Source organism: Girardinichthys multiradiatus, chromosome 7 (genome assembly GCF_021462225.1).
Source record: "Girardinichthys multiradiatus isolate DD_20200921_A chromosome 7, DD_fGirMul_XY1, whole genome shotgun sequence".
NCBI lineage: Eukaryota > Metazoa > Chordata > Actinopteri > Cyprinodontiformes > Goodeidae > Girardinichthys > Girardinichthys multiradiatus.
In genome coordinates this window covers 25,104,702-25,131,498 of record NC_061800.1, presented here as the reverse complement: position 1 = coordinate 25,131,498, position 26,797 = coordinate 25,104,702, and the positions used below count along the sequence as shown (strand labels likewise).

The window sequence follows — 26,797 nt, the reverse complement described above, 5'->3', positions numbered from 1 at the left end:
GCAAGTAAATAATGCTTTTGCATGTGGTATGTTTTGAAGTATTGTCAATACTTCTAAATGAGAACATGTCACTCAGCAGTACACATGAACTGGACCGTTGTGTTTAGGTTTTTGTTCCCTGGGAAATGTTAAATATGTGCATGTTGTGTAATGCCGCAGATTTTTGTTTATAAAGCCTTTTGTCTTCAAATAGAAGTTTGATTTATCCCACCACCAGTAAACTCAACTGTTTTACTGAGAAAGTGTCGCCTTAGAATAAAGTCTGCTATAGATTTTTTTCATGTCTATATGTGTTCTAAATAAATATATAGCAACACCAAAACATAAATAGTGTGTCTGCAGCAGGTATATAATTTGAAAAGAAAACATTGCCACTCAAAATAACTCGTTTGCAGCGTTCTTGCCTTGAATTTAATGAACCGTTTTCCTGTTAATAATACATAAATAATCCTAATAATAAGTAAGTAATACTTGTAAATGTATATGTGAATTTCTGTAGGCTCATTCAAAGGCTGAAGGTCGAATGCCAGCTTCAACCCAGGCAACTGTTAAGTTCACAGTTGAACGCTACTCTGAAGAACTCTGCCACATGTGCACAACCAGACTATTTATTTTTTGTGTGGTCTTAGAAAAAGTATCAGTTATGGCTATAATCTGTGGAATCTCCATAATTGCATGTCTTGCTGGGTAAAATCCTGCAGATACAACAACTGAGAAAAGGGAGCTGTGTACAGGCCCACTTTACTTCTATTACATGTATCCCAAACAAGAATGTTTCAGTGGCTTGACATGTTCCTGAACGGCAGAAGTTTAATTCCAGGGTCAGGACGTTGAAGAGGAGTGGATGTGGTTTTGCCTTTCTTTTTTTGTCCCTGACAACTGACTACAAACCACTGTTTGATTGTTCTTCACTTAAACGTGGAAAAGAGGAAAAATGTTAACAGCAACACTCAATTCCTCTTGATGTCATAATATTATTGCAAGTTAACTATTTCCCAACTGTTTAAACAAGTGATTTATCTTAGCTTGAAAATAAGCAGAGCTCTGGAGCTTTCACTAAACAGCACAAAGAGAGATATTTAGCATACAACTTGATAGACAATTCAAACAAATCATCTTAACCTAGCTTAAAACTTAGCTTTTTGCACCTTTCTTTTGCTTATTCACACTCTTTATGCCTTCCTAATCATAGTAATATGAGACTTCAGCACATTTATTGGCTAAAAAGCAAAGAAAGAAACTGAACAGATTACTAGTCTGTCACAAAGCAGACAAACAATCATACTTTCACACTTAGTAGCTATTTATTAACCCTCAAATCTTCAAGGTAGGAAACTGTGCTGCCAAGAGTGATGGAAAAATAAAATCCTATCATGGAGAAGCCTAACAACAAAGTGTAAAAAACCTCCTGGCTGGTTGGCATAAATTTTTGGCATTAATCCAACACCATTTTACAGCTTTCTTTTTATTTTCTGACTGATTGGCCTTCCACTAACTGAAAGCCATAAAAAAGCAAGATGAAAAGTGATATAATGTTGCAGTGAGAATCATAAAATTAGGTATATTATATTCTCTAAAGCCTCACTCAACTACTAAATGTACTACTAAATCAATAATCACAAACTTCAATGTATTTTAGCAGAATTTTATGCAGTAGACAATTTGTTTTACAAATAAAAATGTTGTATGTTATGCATTTGTGCTCAGCCCTCTTTACTGCGGTAACCTTGAATAAAATATAGTGTAAACAACTGCCTTGAGTCTACCTGTGTGTAATTTAATCTCAGTATAAATCCAGCTGGTCAGCAAAGGCCTCAGAGGTTTGTTAGACACCGAAGCAAACAAACAGCATCATGAAGACCAAGAAACACAGCAAAGAGATCAGGGATGACACTGTGTAGACATTTAATGCAGGGTTAGATTATAAAATAATATTCCGAGCTTTGTATATCTCAAAGAGCACTATAGAATCGATCATCTAAAACGGAAAGAGTATGGCTCAATTGCAAACCTACTATGATATGGCTATCAACCTAAACTGTGGCCTGGCAATGAGGGCAAATAATTAGTAAAGCAGCCAACAGTTCCAATGTAACTCTGGAGGAGCTACAGAAACAAATAGCTCAGGTGGAAGAATCTACTTACAATACAACTATTACTCGAGCACACCACAAATATGGCCTTTATGGCAGAATGACAAGAACAAAGTCATTGCCAAAAGAAAGCCACAATACATCTAATTTGCAGTTTGCAACAAGCCATATAGGGGACACAGCAAATGTGTGGAAAACTGTGCTCGGGTCAGATAAGACCCAAACTGAACCTTTTGGTCTAAAAGCAAAATGAGAAAAGTAATAACCTAAGGACAACATCCTACACCAGCTAAACCCGGTGGGGCAGCATCATGCTTTGCTTCTACTTCTCTTTAGCTGAGACAGAAGGGTTGGTAAGGATTGATTGGAAGATGAATGGAGCAAATACAAGGATGAATACAAACGCACACTTTTTAGATTCTTTCTATTAAACAATTAATAAATCATGCATCATTTTCCGTCTTATTTACTATGTACTACTTTGTGTCAGGCTATAACATGAAATCCCAATAAAATACATTGAATACTTTTTTAGCACTGTATGAAGTTTGTCCCACGTGTACAGAACTTGTTTAATGTTACAATTTAAATCCTTCACCCACATTTTGCAATAAAATCTAAACTGCACAGACAGTTTTATCTAATAACTAATACACAAAACTCCTAAGCTAGATTTGATTGACAACAATTAGAGTTAATGTATGATTTGTCCACCTTAAAGACAAGTGTATGATGTTCCTAACTATCTTTTTTATTCTTAACGGCACAATTTATAATTGAAAATGTTAAGTGTTTTACACCACCATGCAAGGTACCAGCACTCAGCTTCTAATCTTCAATAATTTATATTAAATATGTTTCTGTTCCACTTTTCAATGGCACACAGTAATTGTTGCAGCAAGTTTAAAAATGTTCTGAGGAGTAGATTGCATGACTGGACGCCAGACAGCCTGAGTGTTGATTGTTTGCTTTCAGAACTGTTTGCCATCTGCAAAAGGGTAAAACAAACAGTGGAGAGTAGATGGGAGTCAACATTTAGATGTTTCCAGTAAGAAGCAAGATCAAATTTGTTTACAGTTATGGATTTTTCAATTGATGTGTGAAGACTGGGAAAAACTGTATGCATACCGAGTAACCTGAGCATTTAGGTTTTGATTTTTTGTTCAAGACAACTTTCTGAACAACTCTGAAGTGATATTTAAGGGATACTCAGCTGTGAAAAAGTATTTCCTCCCCTGACAGATTTCTTCAGCTTTTTTCTTTTTCCTTAAACCTAAGTTTTTCTGATTACCAAATACATGTTAATATCGGACAAATATAATGTAAATATAAATACAAAAGACAGTTTTCAAATTACGATAATGATGTGATAAGGTAATCACTTGCTGAAACTAATAACTGTTTGTGCCACCCTCGGCAGAAACAACTCCCATCAAGTGTTTGCAAGAACTGATAAGTTCCTTACCTCTCTGTGGAGGAATTCTGGCCCACTCTTCTTTGCAGAATTGTTGTAATTTATCAACATTGGAGCGTTTTGAGGCATGCCATAGCAATCTCAACTAGACTTATATCAAATCCAGACTTTAACTAGGCAAGTCTAAAAAAATGCATTTTGAGCCTTTCAGAAGTGGACTTGCCAGTGTGCTTTGGATCAATGTCCTGCTGCATAACCCAAGCACACTTGGACTAATGTCGTCAATTGATGGCCAGATATTCTTCCTCATGATTTTCTGGTTGAAAGCAGAATTTATGGTTCCGTCAATTACAGCAAATTGTCTTGGTCCTGAAGCAGCAAGTGTGCCCAGATCATCACACTACAACTGTTAGGTTTGACCGCCAGTAGGATGTTCTTTTTCTGAAATATTTTATAAGTTTAATGCCAGATGTAACATGATGCACACTTTCTAAAATGTTTCACAGTTGTCTCATCACTCAATAGAATAGTTTCCCAAAAGTCAACAAGATGTTTATAAATGCGATATTGGCCAAGTGAGACCTGCAGTGCTTTAGATGTTGTTCTGGGTTCTTTTGTGATCTCCTGGATAAGGTTCACCACTGGTTCATGTTTTCTCAATCCATGGATAACGCCTCTCGCTGTGTTTCCCTCGATTTCAAAAGCCTTAAAAATTATGAAGGTCAAGCAGTAATTAGGCCTGGCAGTTGGTAGTGAAGTTTGACTCAGCAATACAGAAAATGTGTTTCATCACAGCTAAATAATTGATTAACAAGGTTTCTTATAAAAAAATACACTGACATCGATAAAGGGTCAGGTTGCTTTGGATAGCCTTGTCCATTGAGAAATAACATCATCATTTAAAAACTGCATTCTGTATCTATTGTTGCTATCTTTGCTAAGTGTCAAAGAAAGCAAAAATATAAGACATCTCTAAGGCGGTAAACATATTTTCACAGTTTAAATGAAGTGTTTCCTATTACATCCTACATGCATTTGCTGTAAAATGCAAACTATGCCTTACACAAGGGAGACAAAAGGAACCTTTTTTTACAAAACCACAGTAATTTAACAACATAAAACTTGTTACAAAAGTCAAATTAAGGGCTCCACGTCTTATCTTTAATGTGCCTCTAAGCCCGACAGCGTGTCGAGCCTTTATCCCCTCTTTGGACTTTAAAATCTCCATTTCTCCCCGAGCTCCGAGGGTTTGTGCTCTGACAGAATGTCAGGCAATTAAACAGTCATGGCTCATTGAGCTGGAGGTGGGTCTACTCCTTCAGGCTCCTCCATAAGCAATGGTAGAAACAAGTAGAAGCACTTCCTGCCTTTCCTCGCTCGTTCTTTGACTCACCAACCTCGCAGTAAATCCAGACAAGGAGTTCTTATCAAAGGACACTTTTAACCATCTTCAAGTTCCACAAGGCTGAGCAGTGTCACTGTCATGGGTAATTATCATGTACCAGAATGTAAACGAGGACAGAGAGGGGGACAACAAAGAGGAGCTCTCACAGAAAGCCCTCAGATCTACAGGGAGTGTTGTAGCATAAAAACATAAATGCTGTCTCGCTAATGAAGGTATGACAGAGCTGTTAGAGAAAGACTGACACCTTTTCCTTTTTTCTGCTGTACACTGTGAAGGCAAGAGAAGTAAACAATAGGCAGCAGTATCAGTTTGGATGTGCATTGTGAGGAAAAGCAGCAGGCAAAACCAACGTCACTGTGTTTTGGCATTTCTCAGGTGCAACAGGCCTCCAAAGAGAGTCAGTTAAAATCTATGTTTCCTCTTTATTGGGTGGAAATAGAGAAATGAGAACTCAAACCAAAGTGGGAAAAGCATGTGTCCTAGAGTACAGTAAGATATAAGCACCCAAATCATAATTAGCCATAGGTAAAAATACTGTTCTTTTACACAAATGTTTCAACATTACAAGGATTTTCAGCTACTGACTAACTGTAATTACCTCAAGCCCTCCTTTCAGTCGCTTACTTATCTTCTAAAACTAGATCATAAAAAAAAAAAAAGATTTTATGTTGATATCTCAAGATCACAGTAAAAACAAAGTACACCCCTTTAAATTCTGAGGTTTCATGTATTTTCTATCTTTGTGTAATAAATAATGTGTGGTGTGTGGTTTGGTATAATTTAGGTTAGAAGGAAAGAACCTGGTAATCATCAGATCATCTGCCTTAAAACAAAGAATAAATAGAGGGTGTACTTATTTTATACCATGACTATATCATGACAAGGGTTTTAGAGTCGAAAAGCGGTCAAAAAGTGTTTGATAGGCCTCTTCAGCTTTAATCTGACCATTAACTCCAGCGACAGAATAGTGTCAACCATTACAAAACACCAAAACAAGGTGAAACACGAAAAGGTGAAATGCTATTCATTGACAGCACAATGAATGCAATACTCTCAATTGATATGGATGATACAAAAAACTTGAAAATTCAATTTGTTGAAATAAGTTTTAACTGCAGAGGAGCTGATGTACAATGAGCAGATGGGTGTAGAACTAAAGGTTGACCCTGGACTCTCTCAGTGCATGGGAGTCCTGTAGAGACCCCGAGGACCATGTGGAGGACGTTGCAAGCAATGCTAAAACTGAGACCTTTGCTCTTTTCAGTTGCTATGGTTTTGAGAAACAGTGGGTGAATGGGCATTGCAATGTTTGGGCAGAAGCTATTAAAAGTTCAAAATTGATTAGTCTAAGACCAGTGTAAAACAGAAGAAGCTATTTTCATCAGAAATTAATGCTGCATTTATTATCGTAATTTACTCAGCTCTGTTGAATGTTATTTAGCCTACCTGTTTCTATCACATCAAATCTTTACTCATTGATTCCAACCTCCATACTTATACCCTTCATGCTGTATACTGGATATTGTAGTATCTGTGTGTCTGTCTTCCTGCATTTGAATGCAGGAAACTGTTAAACCTATACTAAGAAAAGTTATAATTTTGAAGTAAAACTATGGACATGAAACCGAACTCAGCTAAGCTAAATAAAAAGTCATTTCTCATTTCTTGGTATTTCCTGGTCAGAACAGAATAGATCAGGTCGGTTGATAATCTTGCTCTTGTTAAATGATTTAATCTGATTTAAATAAATGAATTTGAAAACTGATTTATTTCTACTGTGTGGAAATTAGTTTTTACCACTGAACCTACAGTGGGTAATATCTGGATTTGTTTCTTTGAGAGTTGATTCGATATTAGGGATGACAGGAGCACAAAATGACTGCAGGTCAAGGCATGTGGTTTAAAAAGCTTAGATGTGTTATTTCAATATAACTCTCAAAAAATTATATAAAACATCCCAGTATAGGCAATTAGGTGTTTTATTCATTGTCAGATAAAAATAAGACTGTTACAATAAATCATATGTACCATTGGCTGGAAATACTGAAGACCCAGTTTGAAGCTTTCTAAATCACCCATATAAAACTGGAAGGGGTTATTTTCCCTTCCAGTCTTAAATCACAAAACACAAGCACAAAACAATAGACCAAGCAAAAAGTGAGTATAGAATATTGAATCTTACACTGAATTGCATCGTCCTCCAAACCATCCTCTGGTTTGCGGCAAAAAGGCAGGAAAACAGAAAACCCTTAATTATTTAATTAGGTGTAGGTAGAAGAATTAATTGATGGACACAAAGAGCTTTCTAAAAAGGCTTCTGCTGCACAAGAGATATCAGAAAGGCTTTGGGAATGAATCAAAATGAACAACAAAACACAATTAACATTAAATCAAAGCATTTCATGTGTGCATGCGTTACTTTAAAAAATCCAGAATTGTTGTTAAACACGACTTTCCAAGTCATACGTCCAATAAATACGTTATCAAGAAAATTATGCACTAGTTTGTTTTTTAGGCTGTGATTAAAATATAAAAACATACCAACAATTAGTGTGTCTATCAGCTCTAATGGTAATTTATCTCTTCTATACAGTGCCATAAACCAGCATTCAAATCTTATTATTTCTTAACCTTTTGTGATCTTAAAACCCACAAAGTTCAATGTATTATACTGGGGTTTTTTTATGAAGTGGAAGGGAAATGATACAAAGCGTGGGATGTATTTAGCCCCCTTTTAATCTGATATCCCTAAAAAAAATCCAATGCAACCAACCGCCTTCAGAGGTCTTCCAATTAGTAAAAAGAGCCCACCTGTGTGTTATTTAATCTCAGTATAAATCCAGTTGTTCTGAAGGTCTCAGAGGTTTGTTAAAGACCATCAGTGAACAAGCAGCATCATAAAGACCAAGGAACACAGCAGGCAGCTCAGGGACAAAGTTGTGGGGACTGTCAAGAAGGGCTCTTGAAGCTGGAGCCATGATGAGAGACGTTTAAAGAAGGGCTAGCTTATAAAACAATATCCAAGGCACTTTTTTGGAAGATTGGCAAGAAACAAGCCACTGTTGACACAGTCCTCGAAAGGGACGCTGCCAATATGTGGAAGAAGATACCCCAGGAAAAGAAGACCAAAAATTTAACCTCCTAACCTAGATGCACAAAATCTATGAGAGGATGAGAAATAATACTGGACATAACCTTGAACACACTACCCTAATTCTGAAAAATGGTGGTGCCAGCATCATGTTGTGGGATGGTTTTCTCTTCAGAAGGGACAGTGAAGCTGGCCAGAGTTGATGGTAAAATGGAAGGAGTTAATTATAGGTGAATCCTGGTAGGAAACCTGTTATAGGCTGCAAAAGACTTGAGGCTGGCATTGACGTTCACCGTAAAGCAGGACAACAACCCTTAACATACAGCCTAAGCTACAATGGAGAGGTTTGGATGAAATCATATTATTATGTTAAAATGTATTGAAATATTAATTCCAGACCTAAAACCAATACAGAAGGTGTAAAAAGACTTTTTTTTGTCGTTGTGTGTTTGTCTATCACATGAAATCCCCATAAAATACATTTAAATTTGTGGCTGTAATGTGGCAAAATGTGAAAAAGTGGTGAGGATACCTTTTTTAAGGCACTTTAATTATTTAAAGACACAGAAACAGTGCCTTTATATTCATTTTGAAAGGGGTTGACTCTAAAAAGCATGACAGGAAATGAAACGGATTATGTGAGCTTTGTCAGAGCAAAATTGGACTGGATCCCTCTTGTTAACCTTTAACATGACTCAACATTTTAGACTTCAAGGTTACTTGAGATGGATACTCGTGTAACAACATCAAGTTGAACAAACATGGAGATAATCTGACTGAAAATAGAGTCATGCTCTGAAGCCAGAATTGTTTTGGTCAGCCTCACAAAATCTATCCATCTTCGTTTATCCTTTTCTCCTCTGTTTGCAAAGTACACAAGACACAAGAAGGGCACCGATTGAGCCACATCCCACTCTTCACTGCACTCTCGGGGTAAATCTGTGGGTTTGTTAACAAACAAAAATCGATAGAGGGGCCTGAACAGAGGATAAGTAAAAATAATTAATTTCCGGCTCAAGGGGCTTACGATGGCAAATCACCCGCTTTAATCATCAGTGTCGAGACAGGAAGACGAATTATGTTTACGCTGTCCTGCCTGAAAAAGGCAGCGTTTCACCTCGTGTCCTTACCAGCCTGTCCAAGCTTGTGCCAGCTGCAGTGGTGGGCGGCTCCTCTGGGTTGTAGGGCCTAAAGCGGGCGTTGAGCACATCCGATGCGCCACGGACAGACCTCGAGATTTCTGCAAGTTTCGGCTGGCCACAGCCTTGGAAAACCTGCAATTACAAAAACACAAGCACACAGCTGGCAGTGGTCTGAATGGCTATGGATGCAGAAAAGAGAGGAAAACATGCAGCATTTTTTTAAGGTCTCCTGAATCATTCACTCCACACCACCAGAGTGACGGTGCTATGTGTTAAAGCTGAGGTACCCACATTGATAAGTCAGAGAGTTAAGAGCAGTGGTCAAAGCGCAGGAAGGGTTTAGTTTTCACAGGCTTTTGGGAAAACACAACACATATAGTTAAGCCGTCAAAAAAACTGCATCTGTTGAATGTGAGAGCCAACACAGCATTGAGCTTTGAATGAGAACTGGCATCTAAATCGGTGTAGGCAGAAAAAGTATTCCTCACCACCACCTACATTTTTTCCTTTCCTAACTGCAGTTTTGTGGGCAAGGAGAAATGCAGTAAAACACAGGAAACAACCATTAAATACTGTTAGCTGAACTATGATTATCTGACCAATGTAAAACATATAATTCAGAATCTAAACTGACATAATTAGCATGTGTTGTACACACCTTAGACACAGTCCAGCCTGACGAGCAAACTCCTTCTTTTTAAAAACCCCCCCAAAAAAACAAGTGGCCGGGCTACAGTGTGGCTTCTATGCTTCTATGGAGTTTAACTGACTTACCCTGAAGGAAACCTGGGCGCTGTTATCTTGCATATTCATGATGGCCTCTGAAATCTTGACATCAATAGGATCCATGACAGATTCAATGTTGAAAGGCCCTTCGAGTCTCTGCGCCACCAGCAGCATGGCATCTGTCACAGTGGGGAAAGAAAACAAAAAAACAGGTTAAAGCGATGAGACAAAGGGTGTGGACTGACACACGTTCAGCTAGTAATAGATGGGATGAAAGGATAGATGTGATAAAACAGAGACAGTGTCTTGCAAAGTATTCAAACCCCTTGAAATATTTCAAAATGTGTCATGTTGGTACATTTAAAGGTGATTTTATATGATAAATCAACAAAAAAGTACAGGATATTTGTGAAGTGGAATGAAAGGATAGAGTGTTTTTGAAACTTTTTACAAATAAACATTCATCTTTTACTCTTTCGGGGTGTCTCGACCAGTTTTGCACAACTAGAGACTAAACATATCCATCCTTCTGTGCAAAATAGCTCAAGCTCAGTTTGATTAGATTGAGAGCATCTGTGGACCTTTATTTTCAAGTCTCACAACTGACTCCATTTGATTTAGGTCTGGAATTTTGACTGGGCCATTTTAACATATGAACATGTTTTAATCTATACCATCCCATTGTAGCCCTGGCTGAATGCTTTGGGTCATTGTTCTGCTGGAAGACAAAGCTCTGAAATTTGTGAATTGTTTGAGTAATATTTGCCCTGCAGACATTATCCCAGCTGAGCTTTGGATCTCTGCAGTCCCTTCGCAGTTTCTTACTAATGGTAGCTTTTCCTAGCTTTTTAATATAGGTGTACCGCCATGTCTCACTAGGTGCTCTATGAGATGTTCCAAGTTTGATAAATTGTTTTTATATAAACTAATCCTGCTTCAAACCTTCCAGAACTTCATCCCTGACCTTTCTGCGACGTTCCTTGGTCATCATGATGCTGTTAGTTCTCAACCTTCTGAGACCTTCACCGAAAAGCTGTATTTTTGCTAAGATAAAATTGCACACAGATGGATAGTTCCTTAATGAGTAATATAGGGGATTATAAGGCGATTTGGGTGCAGTGGATTTTATTTAGGGGCATCAGGTGTAAGAGATGCACACAACAGTTTTTGTATTTTTATTTATTTTATTCTGTCACAATTGTGTACTTCACATAACAACCTGTAAACACGTTGATGTTTTTTGTTTTATCGTGCAAAATATGGAAAATCAAGCAATTGCAAATGAATGCTATCCCAAGGCACTGTATTTTCTATCATGCGGTTCTGAGGGGGCACAGTCCACTATCACAACCATGAGGAAAAAAAAGCAAATGTAGAAAAAGATCAGAAAAATTGTTCCACCTGGTTCACCGAAGACCATTATGTTGCATCTCATCTCAGTTATGTAAATTTCCATTGTCTTTATTTCTGCAACCCTTACATAATTAGTTGCATTTAGTTTATCTGGATGGATGCTGCCCGATCTGCAAAGAGCTTTTCAAGCAGTGAAAAGGTTATGAAGCTGGTTAAAGTCCTTTTTTATTGCCTCTGTCTTCCCAAGCCTCTGGTGGGTTCTTAAGATCCAGATGTGTGGAGCTTCACAAGCTTACGCTGAAAAAAAACCATGAAAAATATAGAGAAAAATGGACAGCTTGTTTATCATATTGAGATAGTTTAAATACTTCAATACTGTGCCTGCCATCTGTTGTCTAAACCCGTTTATATATGCAGGGTAACGGGTCGGCTGGTGCCTATCTCCAGCAGTCATTGGGTATGAGCCGGTGTACACCCTGGACAGGTCTCCAGTCCATCACAGGGCAACACAGAACAAACAACTATTTAGAGATACAGTACCAATTAGCCTAACAGTAATGTTTTTGAACTGTGGGAGGAAGCAGGAGTACCTAGAGAGAAACCATGCATGCACCAGGAGAATATGCAAACTGTCAAATGAATGGGTTTGAGTTTTGTACTCTTCTTCAGATAAAGCTCAAAACGTCTACATGTTCCTGCTAAAGTAAAAGTATTCCTGCAGCCCAATGCTGCCACCACCATGTTTCACAGTGGAGATGGTGTGTTCAGGGTGATATGCAGTCTTAGTTTTCTACCACACATGGTTCTTTTCATGTCAGCCAAAAAAGTAAAATTTTAATCAAATGTTTGGAAACATTTTTGTAGCAAACTGCAAATAGAACCTCTTTTGGCTTGTTTTATTCAGCAATGGTTTTCTATTATCTTTCTATTGCCATTCTCCCAAGACAGTCATCTGGTTGAAGGGTCTAAAATATAATGATTTGTTTGTTTGAACAGGTTTCAGGTTCATACAGCCGGAGACTATTTCAAATGAAAAAATCTTTTGGCCAATATGGCAGTAAGCCAAAACATTACTTCTGTTACCCCCCTCACTCATTACAAATTGACTTATGAACCATGAATGCTTTTTGATGCAAATTGAATTTTTATGCAGATCTCCTCGATCCAAGTCAACAAACAAAGCAAAAAGTTCTGATGAGCTGTTGATTTAATAAAAAATTTGAAAGCCAAGCACATCTGCTGCTGGAAAGATATAGGTTTATTAAATTGTATGGACAAGTCAGAAGACCTTGTAAAACACAAGAGTCTTCTCATTACTGTCTCCATCTCTCTCATGCATAATAGGTGACAGCAATAGAATGCATTTTGCTTTCAAAATGCTGAAGATATGTGAATAGCAAATTAGCTTGATTTTGCACAAGGTTAGCTGTGTGAGTTATAACAAACTTAATTTGTGTTTTTAATAAAAACTCACTACAATATAAATTCACAACAGAAGCAGTCTGTAGCCTTGGAACAACAACACTCAATGCTTCAGGTATTAACGTGAAATGTTCTCTATAATGGCAGGTCTGAGTTGGAAAGGCATGCCTAGGGAACAAGACGTCACCAAATCACCAACTCCCTACTGAGCAATTTCCAGATCTGGAGGCAGAGACATGTTTCTCTGTCCACAGACCTCCCAGGACAGGACCTCACCAGCAGCCTGTCATAATGGCTAAAAATTACCTTGTAACTAAACAAGGTCATCCTGTTATTTGGACACTATGGAAACAATGACTTCTAACATGATGTTTCTCACTTCCTTGGCTGTTTATTTATTCTGCAAACAAACCAAAGAAGGAGGTTAGTTCCATTAAAGGTTTGCTGCTTTAATCACTCCACCCTTATATACAAAAAGATAGGATCTTAATACACCTTAATTAGAAAAAAAACAAGATAAACAAGAGGAAAATTGTACAGGAAACAAACAATCAAGCAAAAAAAATATAAAGAAATAGAAAAACAAGTTAAAACAACTTTTAATTTTTCCAGGAACAGTAATGTCAGATAAAAAGGGTTGAAAAAACAGCAACTCAGCTCCAGCTCAATTTCTGCTCCAATTATGTTGAATTCTGAGCCTTTGAAGAGCTCTTCTGTTTGTTTACACTGCGATTAGCAAACAGCCTGTGATACTTGCAAAGATATTAATACGCCAATTGCATCAGTGCTAAATGTGTGTCCTGTACAGTTCCTCAATTGGACCAGAGTAATTTTCAGAAATTGAAAATTGGAAAAAATAACCAAATACAATATATTCCAGAATATATTAAACACCAGTTTGCAGTATGTATGGGTACCGGTTTCGAGATGCACCAAGTTCACGAAAAACAAAAAACAAAAACTATGAAAATATGTATATCTTACCATTTTTTTTTTACAATTATCTCTTGAAACTACAGTTAGCAAGCTATGATCAGCATGCCTGTTAAAACTGCAAGCTCTGCTGAAACAGATCACCCGACTAATTAAGCAAATATCAGGAAAAACTCCAAATGTGCAAAACTGTTTGCTTGGTTCTTGCTAAATATGCGCAAACTGAGCAAAAACTCAGATGCTGTTAGATCACATTTAAATACAGCACTATGAATTTGGTGGAAGGTCCACCCATATCAATGTATATTTATATAAAGTACAGCCAGAGTAATTGATGTATTTTAAAAGAGTTGTTTGTGTTACACAGTTTGCACAGGAAAAAATATCACCTGCTGGAATCTGCAGGTAATTTTGCAGCTTGAGAAGAAAAAGAGAAAGAAGGAACCTCCTGCACTGCTGTCTTTATATGCTGTGCAAGATGGGTGGGATGCTCTGAGGAATCCTAGCCTCGTTTGCTGTGGTGAGGGTGAGACAAAGGAACAAGGGGAGGGAGGTAGTGTGGGAGGAAGCGATAGTGAGGAAGGAAGTGATACAAACCAAAGACCCATTTTTCTTTTATTAAGTAAAATTATCAGAATGTAATTTTGCACACGTTTTTTCTGTTTCTCATACAATTACCAGTATACACAGTGTATTTATGTTTTTAACTTCAATTAATACTTTATCTTGTATTTTACAATAGAAGAAAGAAAACAAATGCATGGCATCAAAGGTTCTGGCAATCTTTTCAAACAATGGTGGCCTTATCTGTAACTCAAGAGATAGATGAAACTCTGTCTTCATACTCAGCTGACGAAAACCAGATGCAGACGTCAGAAAGAAAAGAACAGAAAGAAAAGACGAGGCAGAGAAAGAGAAAGCCAGGAGAATAATAATCAGAGATGATTGGGTTGGCTTGTTCCCATAGGAGAGTTGTTCCTGGGTTGCATTTGAAAAACTACCTACTTGAAGAATTAATGACTCTCATTTATGAGGAGTACATGAAGTCCAGCCCGCTGTGGCACCAGTGACACACAGAGAAATTTATACTGCATCAGTTTTGCAGAGCTGAGATAGGCCACTGGCCAGCCGGAGGAAATCTGGTTATCAACATGACAGCCCGTGCAATTAGATGCATTTGTCCTATTTTGAGGGCTTTAGAAACAAATTGGACTTGCTGGATAGAAATATGGAAATCAAAAGTTGTCATGACATAAAAGCACAGTAGGAAAAATTGTTAGTTTTAAGGCTTAATGTTTAAGTTCATGACATAAAACAACCTTATTTGCTGTCTTGCTTGAACATTGCAAAAAATGGAAAAAGTAATATTACTCTGGGCTCTACCTCTTTATCGAGATTGATGTCCACTTAAATTCAGCCTATGTCAGCCACCAGTAACCTCCAGTAGACAAGGACAAATAAGGAAAGTGAAGAGGCCATTTATGGCTCTTTGGCTGCAAAGAGTTTAACAAGATGAAAAATGGCCTCCAATATAATTTTGATTTTGTGAAGCATTGCTCATCTGTAGTTCACTCGACCAATAGTGTTGTGAAGCTGATTAACAAGGCTGAGGAGGAAAAAAATGCAGGCTGTTACCAGGTCACAAGAAGAAAAAACAAATAAATCTTTATAGACATAAATGACTGCACAGAAACCTAAAACACATTACCAATGCTGCTACTAATGACATTAGTATTACTACTACTACTGGAATTACTGCTACTACTACAACAACTACTGTCACTACCATTACCACCACTATTACTACTATTATAACTAATACAAGTAAAAAAAAAAAAAAAGAGTATTGCAACTGCAACTACAAGTACTACAATTACCATTACTGCTACTACTGCTAGTAATACGACTGAAACTACTATTGCTACTGCAGCTACTACTATGACTATTGCTACTACTACTATGACAGTCACTACTAATACGGCTTCTAAAGCTGCGAGGACTGTACTAGTACTACTACAACTGCAACTAATACTACTAGTTCTAAAACATTTACTGGAACTGCGACTAGGACTACCAATAATATTAGTACTATTACTACTACTGCAACTACCATTACTAATGCTACTGCTAATGTGACTACTACCACTTCTACTACAACTATGACAATTACTAAATCTACTACCACTGTAAATACTCCTACTAGAACTGCAACTATTACTGCTACTGCTATCAATACCATTACCACCATTAACACAACTGGTCAGCCTCAAAGTGTATGTCTTCTGACTGTTTATCTGTAGTCCTACCTGTGTTTACCTGCAACTGTAACATACACTGGGATCCTGATTTGCCAGATGCCTCCACTGGTTTATTTAAGTTTCCTATAAACTGAAACACCAAGAAAAGTAAATACTCTTCTACTGTCAACAGCCATACAGGTTTTGAGAATGTGAATTCCAATGATGCAAATCCACTGAGGGGTTCTGAGATCTGTATTACCTCTAAAAAGATATTTAGGCTAAAACTGGGTTAATTATAGTCAACATATCAAAGACAAGTTTCCGACATGTAATAGACACCGTTAGATGAGATTGGAAAAACTAATTAAACAATGTCAGACAGGAAGGGGCGCGTGTTGTAGTGGTAGAGCGCACGACCCATATAAGGTGAAGCCTTCCTGGATTCGAGTCCCGATCTCGGAGATTCATGCTGCACGTCTTCCCCCCCTCTCCACTACACTGCCTGTCTGCCTACTTTGGAAAAATAACAGAAATAAAGTCCACTGGTGACACAGCAAAAACAGTGCCAGACTTAGATCTCATAAACTTGCATTACAAGCACGACCTCATACATCAGTGAGCTAACCGGCCACACAATTACAGCAGCACATGAGCATGAGTAGTTGTTTTATATAGATGTGGTTGGAAAACATGATTCAAACTGAAATATTGGCACATTTCTTTTACAAATACATATTGAACTCTATCCCAGGTCTATCCCACCTGGAGGCATCTTATTGTCAGCACAGTACTAGTCCCGCGTGATGAGTGCTACTGATGTCTCAGGGAGCTGAACAGTTGTGTGTAAATGAAGGCTACAAATAGCCTTAAATTTAAAATTTTTATCTATTTTCAGAAGGAAATATTGCTGTTGTGGCAAAACGTAACACTCTGTTCAAACAAGCAATCTACAGACCTCTGAAAGAAAAAAAAAAATCAAGGCAGATAATGTTTTATGGTGTAAGCATCAAAAAAGCATCGGCAGTCACAGCCACAGGTTGTGAGGCTTTTTGTTTTTCCATAAAGTTTGGTGCTTCAGGTTTTATGGTGCTACCTTGAATTGATTTTTGATTGCTTATTCAGAAAAAATACACTATTTGCATAGGTAAAGAAAGTTAAAAAAAGTTAACTTGAAATTGATCATTGAGATCCATGAAATGATTCATTGTTTCATCTCATGGTTAGCTTAGGGGAAAGCTTTTACAAAAACAGGGCAGCTGATTTCATTCTGACTAAATTTGAAGAGTAGAGCGGATGAAATTAACAATAAGGCTTTAAATAGCTTCACAGGCAGGGATTATGCTGCTACTAAGATCGTACCCAAATCCACTATGTACTTGTACTATGTATAACTTCCGGGAGATAGATGCAATTGCAGTGAAGAAATAATGAGGGCACCCATGAAAGTCTTAAAGAAGATTGAAATAAGATACAGGGTTGTCACAAATGCAGAGCTTGCTCAGTAATGGCAGTAGGCAGGTGTGAATGCTTCTGTATGTACAAAGAAGAGGTGATGTTTAGATGCTGGCCTGGTATGAAGAAGGACAGCAAAGAAGCAATATATCTCAAAATAAATAAATAAATGAAATCAAGGACAGATTGACATTCTGCACAAAATATGAGGATTGGACTGCAGAGCACCAGGGTAAAGTAGTTTTTCCCTGATGATAAATTAATCAATATGACCATGACACCTGATCAAAATATGCTACTGAGCAGAATAAATACAACCTTCTAAAAATCACCATACTGTTACTGTCACTTTGTAAATGTTGATATAGGCACAATCATACCTTATGATGAGAAAAAAACATCACAGACACATTTTGGTTGCTTTATTTTTCTCTTACATCTTTGAAAGCGAGAAACACAGCAAGGCAGACTTGTAATGTAAAGATGAAAACCGAAGCAGCACCAGATAGGCCTTCATCGCTAATCAAATGCGGCAGCATGGGGCACTAATGAACTGTTCAGGATCAGATAATGTCAGTAATTGGGTGCAATATTTCATAGAGGTTCAGTCACTGACTACTAACCATGATTTCTATTTCCCCATATACATAGTACAAACATTGCAACATATTTTAGAATATAAATGGAAGAATTGATAAATATTACACTGTCTTCACATTACAGTCTTCTATGTTTCTAGGTTTGTAACAGGATGCTTTTTGATATTTAGCATATTAAGCAGACATCTTGTTTGCGTTAGCTGAATTTTAGATTGTGTTTAGATTTAAGGCTCTATACGAACCTTGCAGTCTGTATTGGCAAGCATGTATTAGAAGACCTCCACAAAACGGAAGCATGAAAAATGCATCTCATATTTGAAGGGAGATTTGCATTCAAAGCTATGACCAGAAAACTATTTATTTCACAGACAGATAAATTCAGGCAATTTTTTTAATATGTGGTTGACATTTCATTAGCTGAAAAGTCAGCAAGAGGAGTGAATTTCTCAAATCAAATTTATTTATTTGGAATATCAAGTCCTGTCACATCTTTGGTGTATGTGTGTAGCTTTTGAGTTGCCCTGTTTTGTACAGTGCGAGTGTATTTGGGTAAGGGTGTAAAATTCACACTGTTCTAGTCCTTCATGTAGAGATGGGCTACCATTGTATTGTTTATTGTCGTAAGGAAAAAAAAACTAGCGTGAAAACAATAATATTTTTTATGTTTACAAACCCTAAAAACAAACAGTGCATTTGTGATTTTTACTTTACTATTTAAGGAACTGTCGGTTTAGATTTGAATTAGGGATGCACCGATATCAAAATTCAGGCTGATATTGATATTCGATATTAATATCACCTTTATGGTTGATAACTGATAATCACCAATATTATATGTCATATATATATCTCACTACCCTTTAAACACTGTGAAAAAACAACCACGCCGCTGACATTGCTTCTCTGCTTCACTTAAACACCCCACAGTCCTGCACTGCATCAGTATAACTGTCACATGCCCAAACAAATACCACACTGCCAACCCCCTCCCCCTCCAGAAACACAAACAGCAACAAGATGGTAATAAATATCGGTTATTAATATCAGCCCTGTTTTACTTATCGGACCGATATGTTAAAAAATGACTAATATTGCCCGATACTGATGTCAGTGCTGATTAGGGCTGAAACTAATGATTATTTTACTAATTAATTAATCTGTCAACTATTTTTTCAATTAATTAGGTAATAATCAGATAGCAAAAGGTGCTTAACAGGAGATTTTTTACAGAATTTGAAACAGGTAAAGCTACAACTATGTCACTTGAGGAGTTCTGGATAGAGCATATTTATAGACAAAGAAGTTTTTCATCTTAAATGCAAAATTTATATTTTCTGTACAATTGTTGCCTAATTACTGCTCTGAGTCGGTTGTTCTTTAAGCAAATGGCATGCTTTAGAGTCTGTATACTACAGTTAACTACGATTATTTGATTACTAAATTAGTTGCCGATTATTTCAATAAACAATTAATTCACGACTAATCCGATTTACTGTTTCAGACTTAATGCTGATCTATCGTGCATCCCTAATTTAAAAATAAATCTGCCATTCTTGTGAATAATTTTGGGCTTATGTGCCGGACTTGTCCAAAAACACATCAATGGAATTTGCACTTGTTAACAGGTAAGCCTTCTAAGTAGCAAACAATACATAAAGTTAGCAGGAGTTTATAAACAAGTTAAATATGTAAAGGCAGCCACAACATGGGTTGGAAATCAGGAATTTCATGTTTTCCTAATGGTTACCTGGCAACCAGTCTTAACCAAGAAATATGTCGGAATAAGTTCATCTGTAAAACAGTATTATTACAAACGTGCTAAATTGTACATTCAGTTTTCAATTCTTCAATAAATTACTTGTCAGAGATCCATTTCAAACTGTAATAAAATTTACTTGGGTCACATGCCAACTAGTATAATTTGCATTGACCCATCGAGATAGTATGCCAACACACATTTAACCTGCATCAATCTTTCAGTGTAAAAAAGTTTTACATCATTATTATGGTGAGGATGGGGTTTAAATGAATAGTAATTTTTAATTGGTAGCATAAAATTCAAAATCCTCCACTGTAACTGGTTTTGTCTTTACTTTAATCATGAGCATTAGTTTCCACAAAGGAAAGGTTTTGCTGTCTTGAAATTAAATAAACAGGTTGCGGATGACTTTCAGTTACCAAATGAAACAAATCAGCTAATTAAGAAGAAATGAGCAGATACAATCGATTGCTTCCATTGGTGACATGCCTCTCTGAAGGGAATAATAAAAGCCTGTAAACAACAGTGCAACAAGACAGAAAAAAAATATGCAAGCATATTAAAGGCTGGCAGAGTCAACCAGTTCACTTCACAGACTTTCAAAGGATCCTGAGCATGCAAGCGAGAAAAGTTTCATCACAAGAATCAGAAACTTGTCAACAGAAAAAATGATGATGACACGTGAAGTCTAAACTGCAGAAGACAATATTTTTCACCAATTCTTGTGACTGATATGCAAACAACCTGAGAGGTAGAACACCATACGGGAGGAGGCAGAGTGGCAAATAACACAACTGATGGTTAAAAACAGCCTGCATTTCTGAATTATTCAAGGAAAACTACACAGAAGATGAATAGTTAAAAGAGAAACAGGAATATTTTGTTAGTGATAATTTTAAAAGAGACACATGGACTGGATGATGATCCTTACATCCCAGAGGACATGGCTGTACATCAACATCTGAATTCTGATTACAATCAACGGACTGACAGCTGTTTGTAATATACTCCATTGATCAGCCAATAAATTTAATAAGAATCTAATTGCATTTTTCATTCCATCCAATTGCACATGACCTGCTTTTTGCAATACATGTTCATTACAAATAATAAAGTATATAAATTACAAATTCACTGCTAAAACTAGCACTATGGTTTAGAACTTTTTTTCAATATTTAATGCACTAAGTAAGTTTTAGGATGAAGTCAGCAAGGATTATGTCCTCCTGTGGGAACAAATGGATTAGTTACTGGCTACTCAGCAGAGTGCATTAATTAGTCATTCAGGCTGGATTTATTCAGCAACAATATAACATACCACAATGAACATCACAGTATGACATTAAAGCTGTGTTTAGGTTTGCCTTTAAAATGATAATGCATGACCAATACCATGAAGAATTTATTAGCAGATTTGAGCATACTTGCTTTATCTCAATGCCTTATAGTTAAGCCCATAATTATTCCTACCACTGCCAGATTTAGACCTAAAATAATTTTTATTACCCCTAGAGGTTTCTTTCTGATAGGCAATGAGACAGGCATATCTCAAAAGATGATAAAACAATGTAAAAAATAATTAAAATAATAATGTATCTGTTTTTCTCTTTGAATTTTGTTTAAAAATCGGGTGGCAAAAAATTATTAAGACCCTTAAAAATGCATGGAAAAACCTTTGGTGCCATTACCACAATCAAAACCTTCTTTTGTGTTTTTTGCATGTTTCTATTGATGTTTTGATGACTGTCTTTGGCAATGAGCTTCAATTAGATTTGAGGTTGGAAGGCCTCCTTGGCATCAACCTAATTATTCACTCTCTCCAGAGGTTCTCTATCAGATTCAAGTCAAGATTCTTGCTGGGCAGGTCCAAAATGTAAACTACATACAAGATTAATTTAGACCTAAATCTGCCAGGGGTATGAATAATTTTAGGATTAACTACTAAATATTCAAACGCTCAAACTTCATGGTCCAGGAATGTTGGATGTCATATTTTGGCTGATGCTACTCTGGAACTTCTTAGTCTTGCAGCCTAAGAAGTTGTTGCACAGTTAGATAATAACATGTACATACAGTTAAGCGGAAAATTATTCATACCCCAAAAAGCTTTATTGATAGGAATCTTTTAATTTTACCAACATGTTTTTTCAGACAGAAAGTAATATTAACATGTTTTAGCGGCCCCGTCAGAATCCTGACTTGAATTTGAAAGACCATCTTTGGATGGCGCTAAAGATTACCGTAATGGGAAGTATTCCTTCCAACCACAAAGATTTGGAGATCTTTCAAAACATATGAATTGTCAAAATTCCTGTGGAAACCTGCAAAATTATAAGGGTTTGTTTGATGTAATGCCGAAAAATATTTTTTCATTGATTACTAAGAAAGATATAATTTATTTCCGATATGCCATTTTTATTTTTTTTTATATTTTTTAAAAGTGCATGTATTTTTTTTTCAAAATGTATGCACCTTTTCAATGTTTTTTTTTTTTTTTTTTAGAAATGCTCATCTCATTTCCTAAAAGAAAAAATAAATGAATGAAAAATCTAAAGCTGCCAGGGGTATGAAATATTTTGGGCTTAACTTGCAATCTCAAAAAATGCATGGATATAAGTGTCATATATGCAAGGAGGAAATAATTGCTTAACCCCAGCTGTATTTGAAAGTTTATACTATTTCCTTACACTTGTAAAATAAAAAATAAAAAGACTTTTCAAAGTGTGTTTAAATTAAACTATTGCTAAGTTATTATAATATAGTTCAGATTTACCAGCTCAAAAATGTGAATGTAGAAATAAAAGGATTGTTCTGATGGTTATGTAATTACAAACTTAGCAAAAATCTCTACATTATTACTGAAATGGTTTATTTATGTTGCCTTTACAACAATATGACCAAAAACAACATAAAATGTTTAAGGAAAAGCATTTTGGAATAACAAATATTGGTATCAGCAGATATTTGAATTCAGATTTCAGTACTTGACTGGAACCTGAATAACCTCTAGTATGGTCAACCTGAACTAATGAAAAAACAGTATGTGTTTGAATTTGAGTTTCAATTTTATAGGGAATTTATGATACCATTTTGGGGGTTAAAGTGCTACTTAAAATGTTCATTAAGATAAAGAGTATTTCCAGCAAAAAATGTAAAGTAAAAAGAAGAACAACAAACAATAAAAATAGAGAAAATGTGGCCTAAGGATGTTTTCCTGCCTTTAATGTAAAACGGTCTTAACAACAAACAGAGCCAGAAATAAAATTAAAACATATAAAAATAAGAACCTGAAACACCATATTTTCATATTTTTCTTCCACCAAAAGTAAAATATATTTTGAAGTATTTCTGAATTTTAACGTTTCTGAGGAAAACATATGCTTTCATAGCCACATCTGCCTTAGTTTGCCTCTGGCTATGCCATAACACCCCCTTTCAGCACTACCCTCCTATTGCAGATGAGGTGAGGTAAAGCTTTGTTCTAATGCAGACTGGCATATTTTTTTTGTTCAGGTTCTGTCATACTCTTGAATTTTTCTAATGAGGGGGTGTTATCTCCTACAACGTTAGGAAGGACGGATGCTCCTCTCAGGGGCAGGATTAATGTTCGACTTCTAAACATCTCGTCTGCTTTGGGTCAGCGGAGCAGATTCATAATATTAGCCTTAAGAGATGTGAACAGAATATAAATTAATATTCTGGACTGTACCAGGTATGGAAAAAATCCTCATATGGATATTTTAAGTTAATTAGGTTTGATGTATAAAAAGGAATTTGAACTATAGGATTTGCATCAGCATGCAACTCCCAAATGGCATTTCGAATAGGCATAATTTGTCTGGAAAACAGAAAAGAGCCTTCCTGACAATTTAACACCTAGAGCCCAGTCAAAGCTTTTTTTTGGCTTAGACCTCAAGCTAATTGAAAATCACTCAGCCTGTAATGAGCATGAAATGCCAGAGCCAAGACATATAGAACTGACATTTCGTCTGCACTAGGGAACAATAATCCAATTGACAAGAGCTCTGATAAAGACATAAAGAACATTGCTCAAGGATTAGTAGCAGCAACTCATAGTGTTGAGCTGAAGTGTAGTTGTTTCTAAAGTTAATGCTTTACCTTTCACTGGAATAAATGTAAGCATTTCTGAAAACACCTGCTTTTGAAGGAAACATCATTTTCAGCTAAGTTGGTTGCAACACAACCCAATGTTGGAGTTTTAATATTTAAACATAATTCCCAAGCGTCCTTTGGTGCAAGTTTATATCTATTTCAGGGAATATTACACACTGTTTTTGTATATGAGCTTCAATGCATTTGGGGTAAGGCAGAAACATTGGATGTTATAAAAACACAGACTAAGTAGTGACAGATTATGCACTTTTGGGCCACTTTATTGAGTCCACCTTGCCGGGTTGGACCCCCTTTCACCTTTACAACTATGTAAATTATACATGGCAGAGATTTAAGAAGGTGTCAGAAACATTCCTCAGAGACTTTGGTCCATATCAGCATAGCATCACTCAGTTACTGCAGATTTTCTGGTGCCTATTCATGATGCAAATATCCCATTCCACCATACTGCAAAAGTGCTCTATTGGGTTATGATCTGGTGACTGTGGAGGTCAACGGCACACCGTAAATTTACGGTCATGTTCAGGATACCAGTTTGAGGTGATTAAAGCTTCATGACATGGAGAATTATCCTGCTGGAAGTAAACATCTGAAGATTTGTGCACCGTGGTCATAATGAGATGGACATGATTAGTAACAATACCTAGGTAGGCTTTGATCTTTAAACTATGCTCTGCTGGTACTACGGGGCTCAAAGTATGCCAAGAAAATATCCACCACCAGCAACCCAGTTCTACCACCAGCCTGAACTGTTGATACAAGGCAGGATGGATCCATAATTTCACAATGTTTATACCAAATTCAGACCTTAACATTTGAATGTCATAACTTAAATTAAGACTCACATGACCAGGCCACCATTTTTACAATCTGTTTATGCTCAGTTTTAGTAAAGTGTAGCCTCAGTTTTCTGTTCTTAACTCACAACATGTAGAACCATGAAGCAGATTATCTACAACTGCAAAACACCATACTTGCTAAGACATGGTATTCCACATTACTTTGCTAAAAATGAATGGTAAGTTGAGTTGCTATGTCTAATGTTCATATATCATCTCAAAGTAGCCTGTCCATTCTTCTCTGATATCTGACATCAACAAGGCATTAGGTCCACACCTCACTGGATATTTTGTTTTTCTGCAACAAAATCCTAAGAAATCAGCAACAACCATATCATGTTAAAAGCTTTTAAAACACCCTTTCCTTCTTGTTCTGCTGTTCAGTTTTACCTTCACTAAGTTGTCTTCAAGGGCCAGCGAGTGTAGTATGATCAAAGATTTATTTCTTTCATTGCAAATGTCATTCAGATATAACAAAAGTAGAGACTGTTTGGTTCACCCAGTTAGACTGTACGCCAGAGGCAGCATTATTTTTTTTTCAAATGCTGGGTCTCCAACATTTGAGTCAATACTATTTGGGCCACAATTTTTTATGTAAATAATTGGTTGTCATGGTGACACTTTTCCAGCAGCATGTTAGTGAGAAAAGTTAGTGGAAACTTTGGAATTTTTCTAATTATTATTTAACACTACCATTGAGCAAGCTGAGTAAATAACACTGTAGCATGTACTATATGTACTATAACACATGTTCATGCTAACAGCAGCACCTTCTACTGGCTCATCTACAGAACCCTCAGGGGTAACTGGTTCAGGAAAGGGGGAGTCGGGTAGGAAAGAACAGCTTCTAGTTTTTTTTCAAATCACCTTTCAGTGAAAAGTCAGACAGTACAAAATCCATAACCAAGGCATATTAATTTTTTAGATGCCGTGGTTATGTTGTGGAGGTGCAAAAGTTTTTTTATTAAAAGCACAGTGAAACCTCCTATGAACCCATCTAATTTCTCTAAATTCAATTCCGCTAACAAATATGCAGGATGTCTGTGGTAAGGACATGAGTCAGTCTACCGGACTATGTGCCTCTCGGGAGTTCTGCTTTTGTTTTTAAAGTAAGATCAATGTATTGCTGCCACATGTGCGCTGTGTCTCCCATGTTGTGATATTACCTGTGCATACAAGGACAGCAATAAAAACCGATGTTGTAAGATGTTGAAAAACATGCAATAGCTCAATGGCTGCCACAATTAGTCGAAGACAACGACGTTGGCTATAATATTCTGTCAACATAAATATTTGTATATGATTTTGTCACTTTAATTTTCTTAACATTTTTTTAAACATGTTCTAACACTGAGCCTGCAAACTTCAGTGTGCATGCAGAGCCCCTTCATTGTAGTGTGTACGTATGTCGGTGTGTGCATGTGTGAGTGCTTTACTCATCAGCCTAGTTTAGCACCAGTGTTTAGCTGGCTCTGTTTGTTTCAAATAAGAAACAAAATATCTGATAACCCCCTATTAAGTCGGGTTCTTGAGGTTTTTTTATTTTTTAAAGGCTGAAGTGGTCCAAAGTGAGGTGCTGGAGATAATCACCCTGGGGCTACTGACAAAAAACAAAGCCAGCAATTATTGTTTAAAGTTCCGGAAGCCAGACAAGTTGTATTTCTGCAATGTTTTTTCTCTTTAACGTTTACACCCATATTTGACTAAAAAGCTCTGTGCCTGTGTGTGTGAAGGCACAGACTTTGTGCACTAACCACACTTTCCAAAGGCTATTTGCGGCCCACATAATGATTTTGGTGGCACAGGATGCAATTCAATAGTACATAGAGTTGGCACAGGTGGACACTTTTATTATTGCGAGATTGTCCCTTTATGCAACCTTTTAAAGGTTGCATAAAGACTTCTAAAGTCCATGATGCGACGGGGTCCAGCACTGCCAAAATATGTGGGGGCTGTGCAGGGTGGGGGCAAAAAATACTACAGGACGGAGGAAAACCTGTGATGTTTTTCTTGAAGTCATCATGAGCGAGGTAACTCCTTCCAACAGAAGACACAATGTAAAAGTAATTTATTTTCTTTCAAAGAAACCCGGTTTCAAAACATTTTGACTGAGCTACGAGTGTGTTATGCTTCAATCTGATCATGTTTTTTCCTTTTTCTATCTAGTACTTAGCTCAGGGTGGTGTGAGATCCCA

General features: G+C 36.7%; 1 protein-coding gene across 2 annotated transcripts in view; it reads right to left on the bottom strand.

Moving 5' to 3' along the window:
• The window catches only part of LOC124871935 (glypican-6-like), a 120,562-nt gene that overhangs the window by 24,211 nt on the left and 69,554 nt on the right, over positions 1 to 26,797 (bottom strand). Inside the window, exons 5-7 of one of the 2 annotated variants that reach the window (XM_047371568.1) lie at positions 9,920 to 10,050; positions 9,134 to 9,277; positions 7,095 to 7,124 (exon numbers count right to left, since the gene is read on the bottom strand). In XM_047371568.1, coding sequence (XP_047227524.1) covers positions 7,095 to 7,124; positions 9,134 to 9,277; positions 9,920 to 10,050 — 305 coding nt within the window. The remainder of the gene's footprint in view (positions 1 to 7,094; positions 7,125 to 9,133; positions 9,278 to 9,919; positions 10,051 to 26,797) is intronic. The other variant, XM_047371569.1, reaches the window with a different exon arrangement.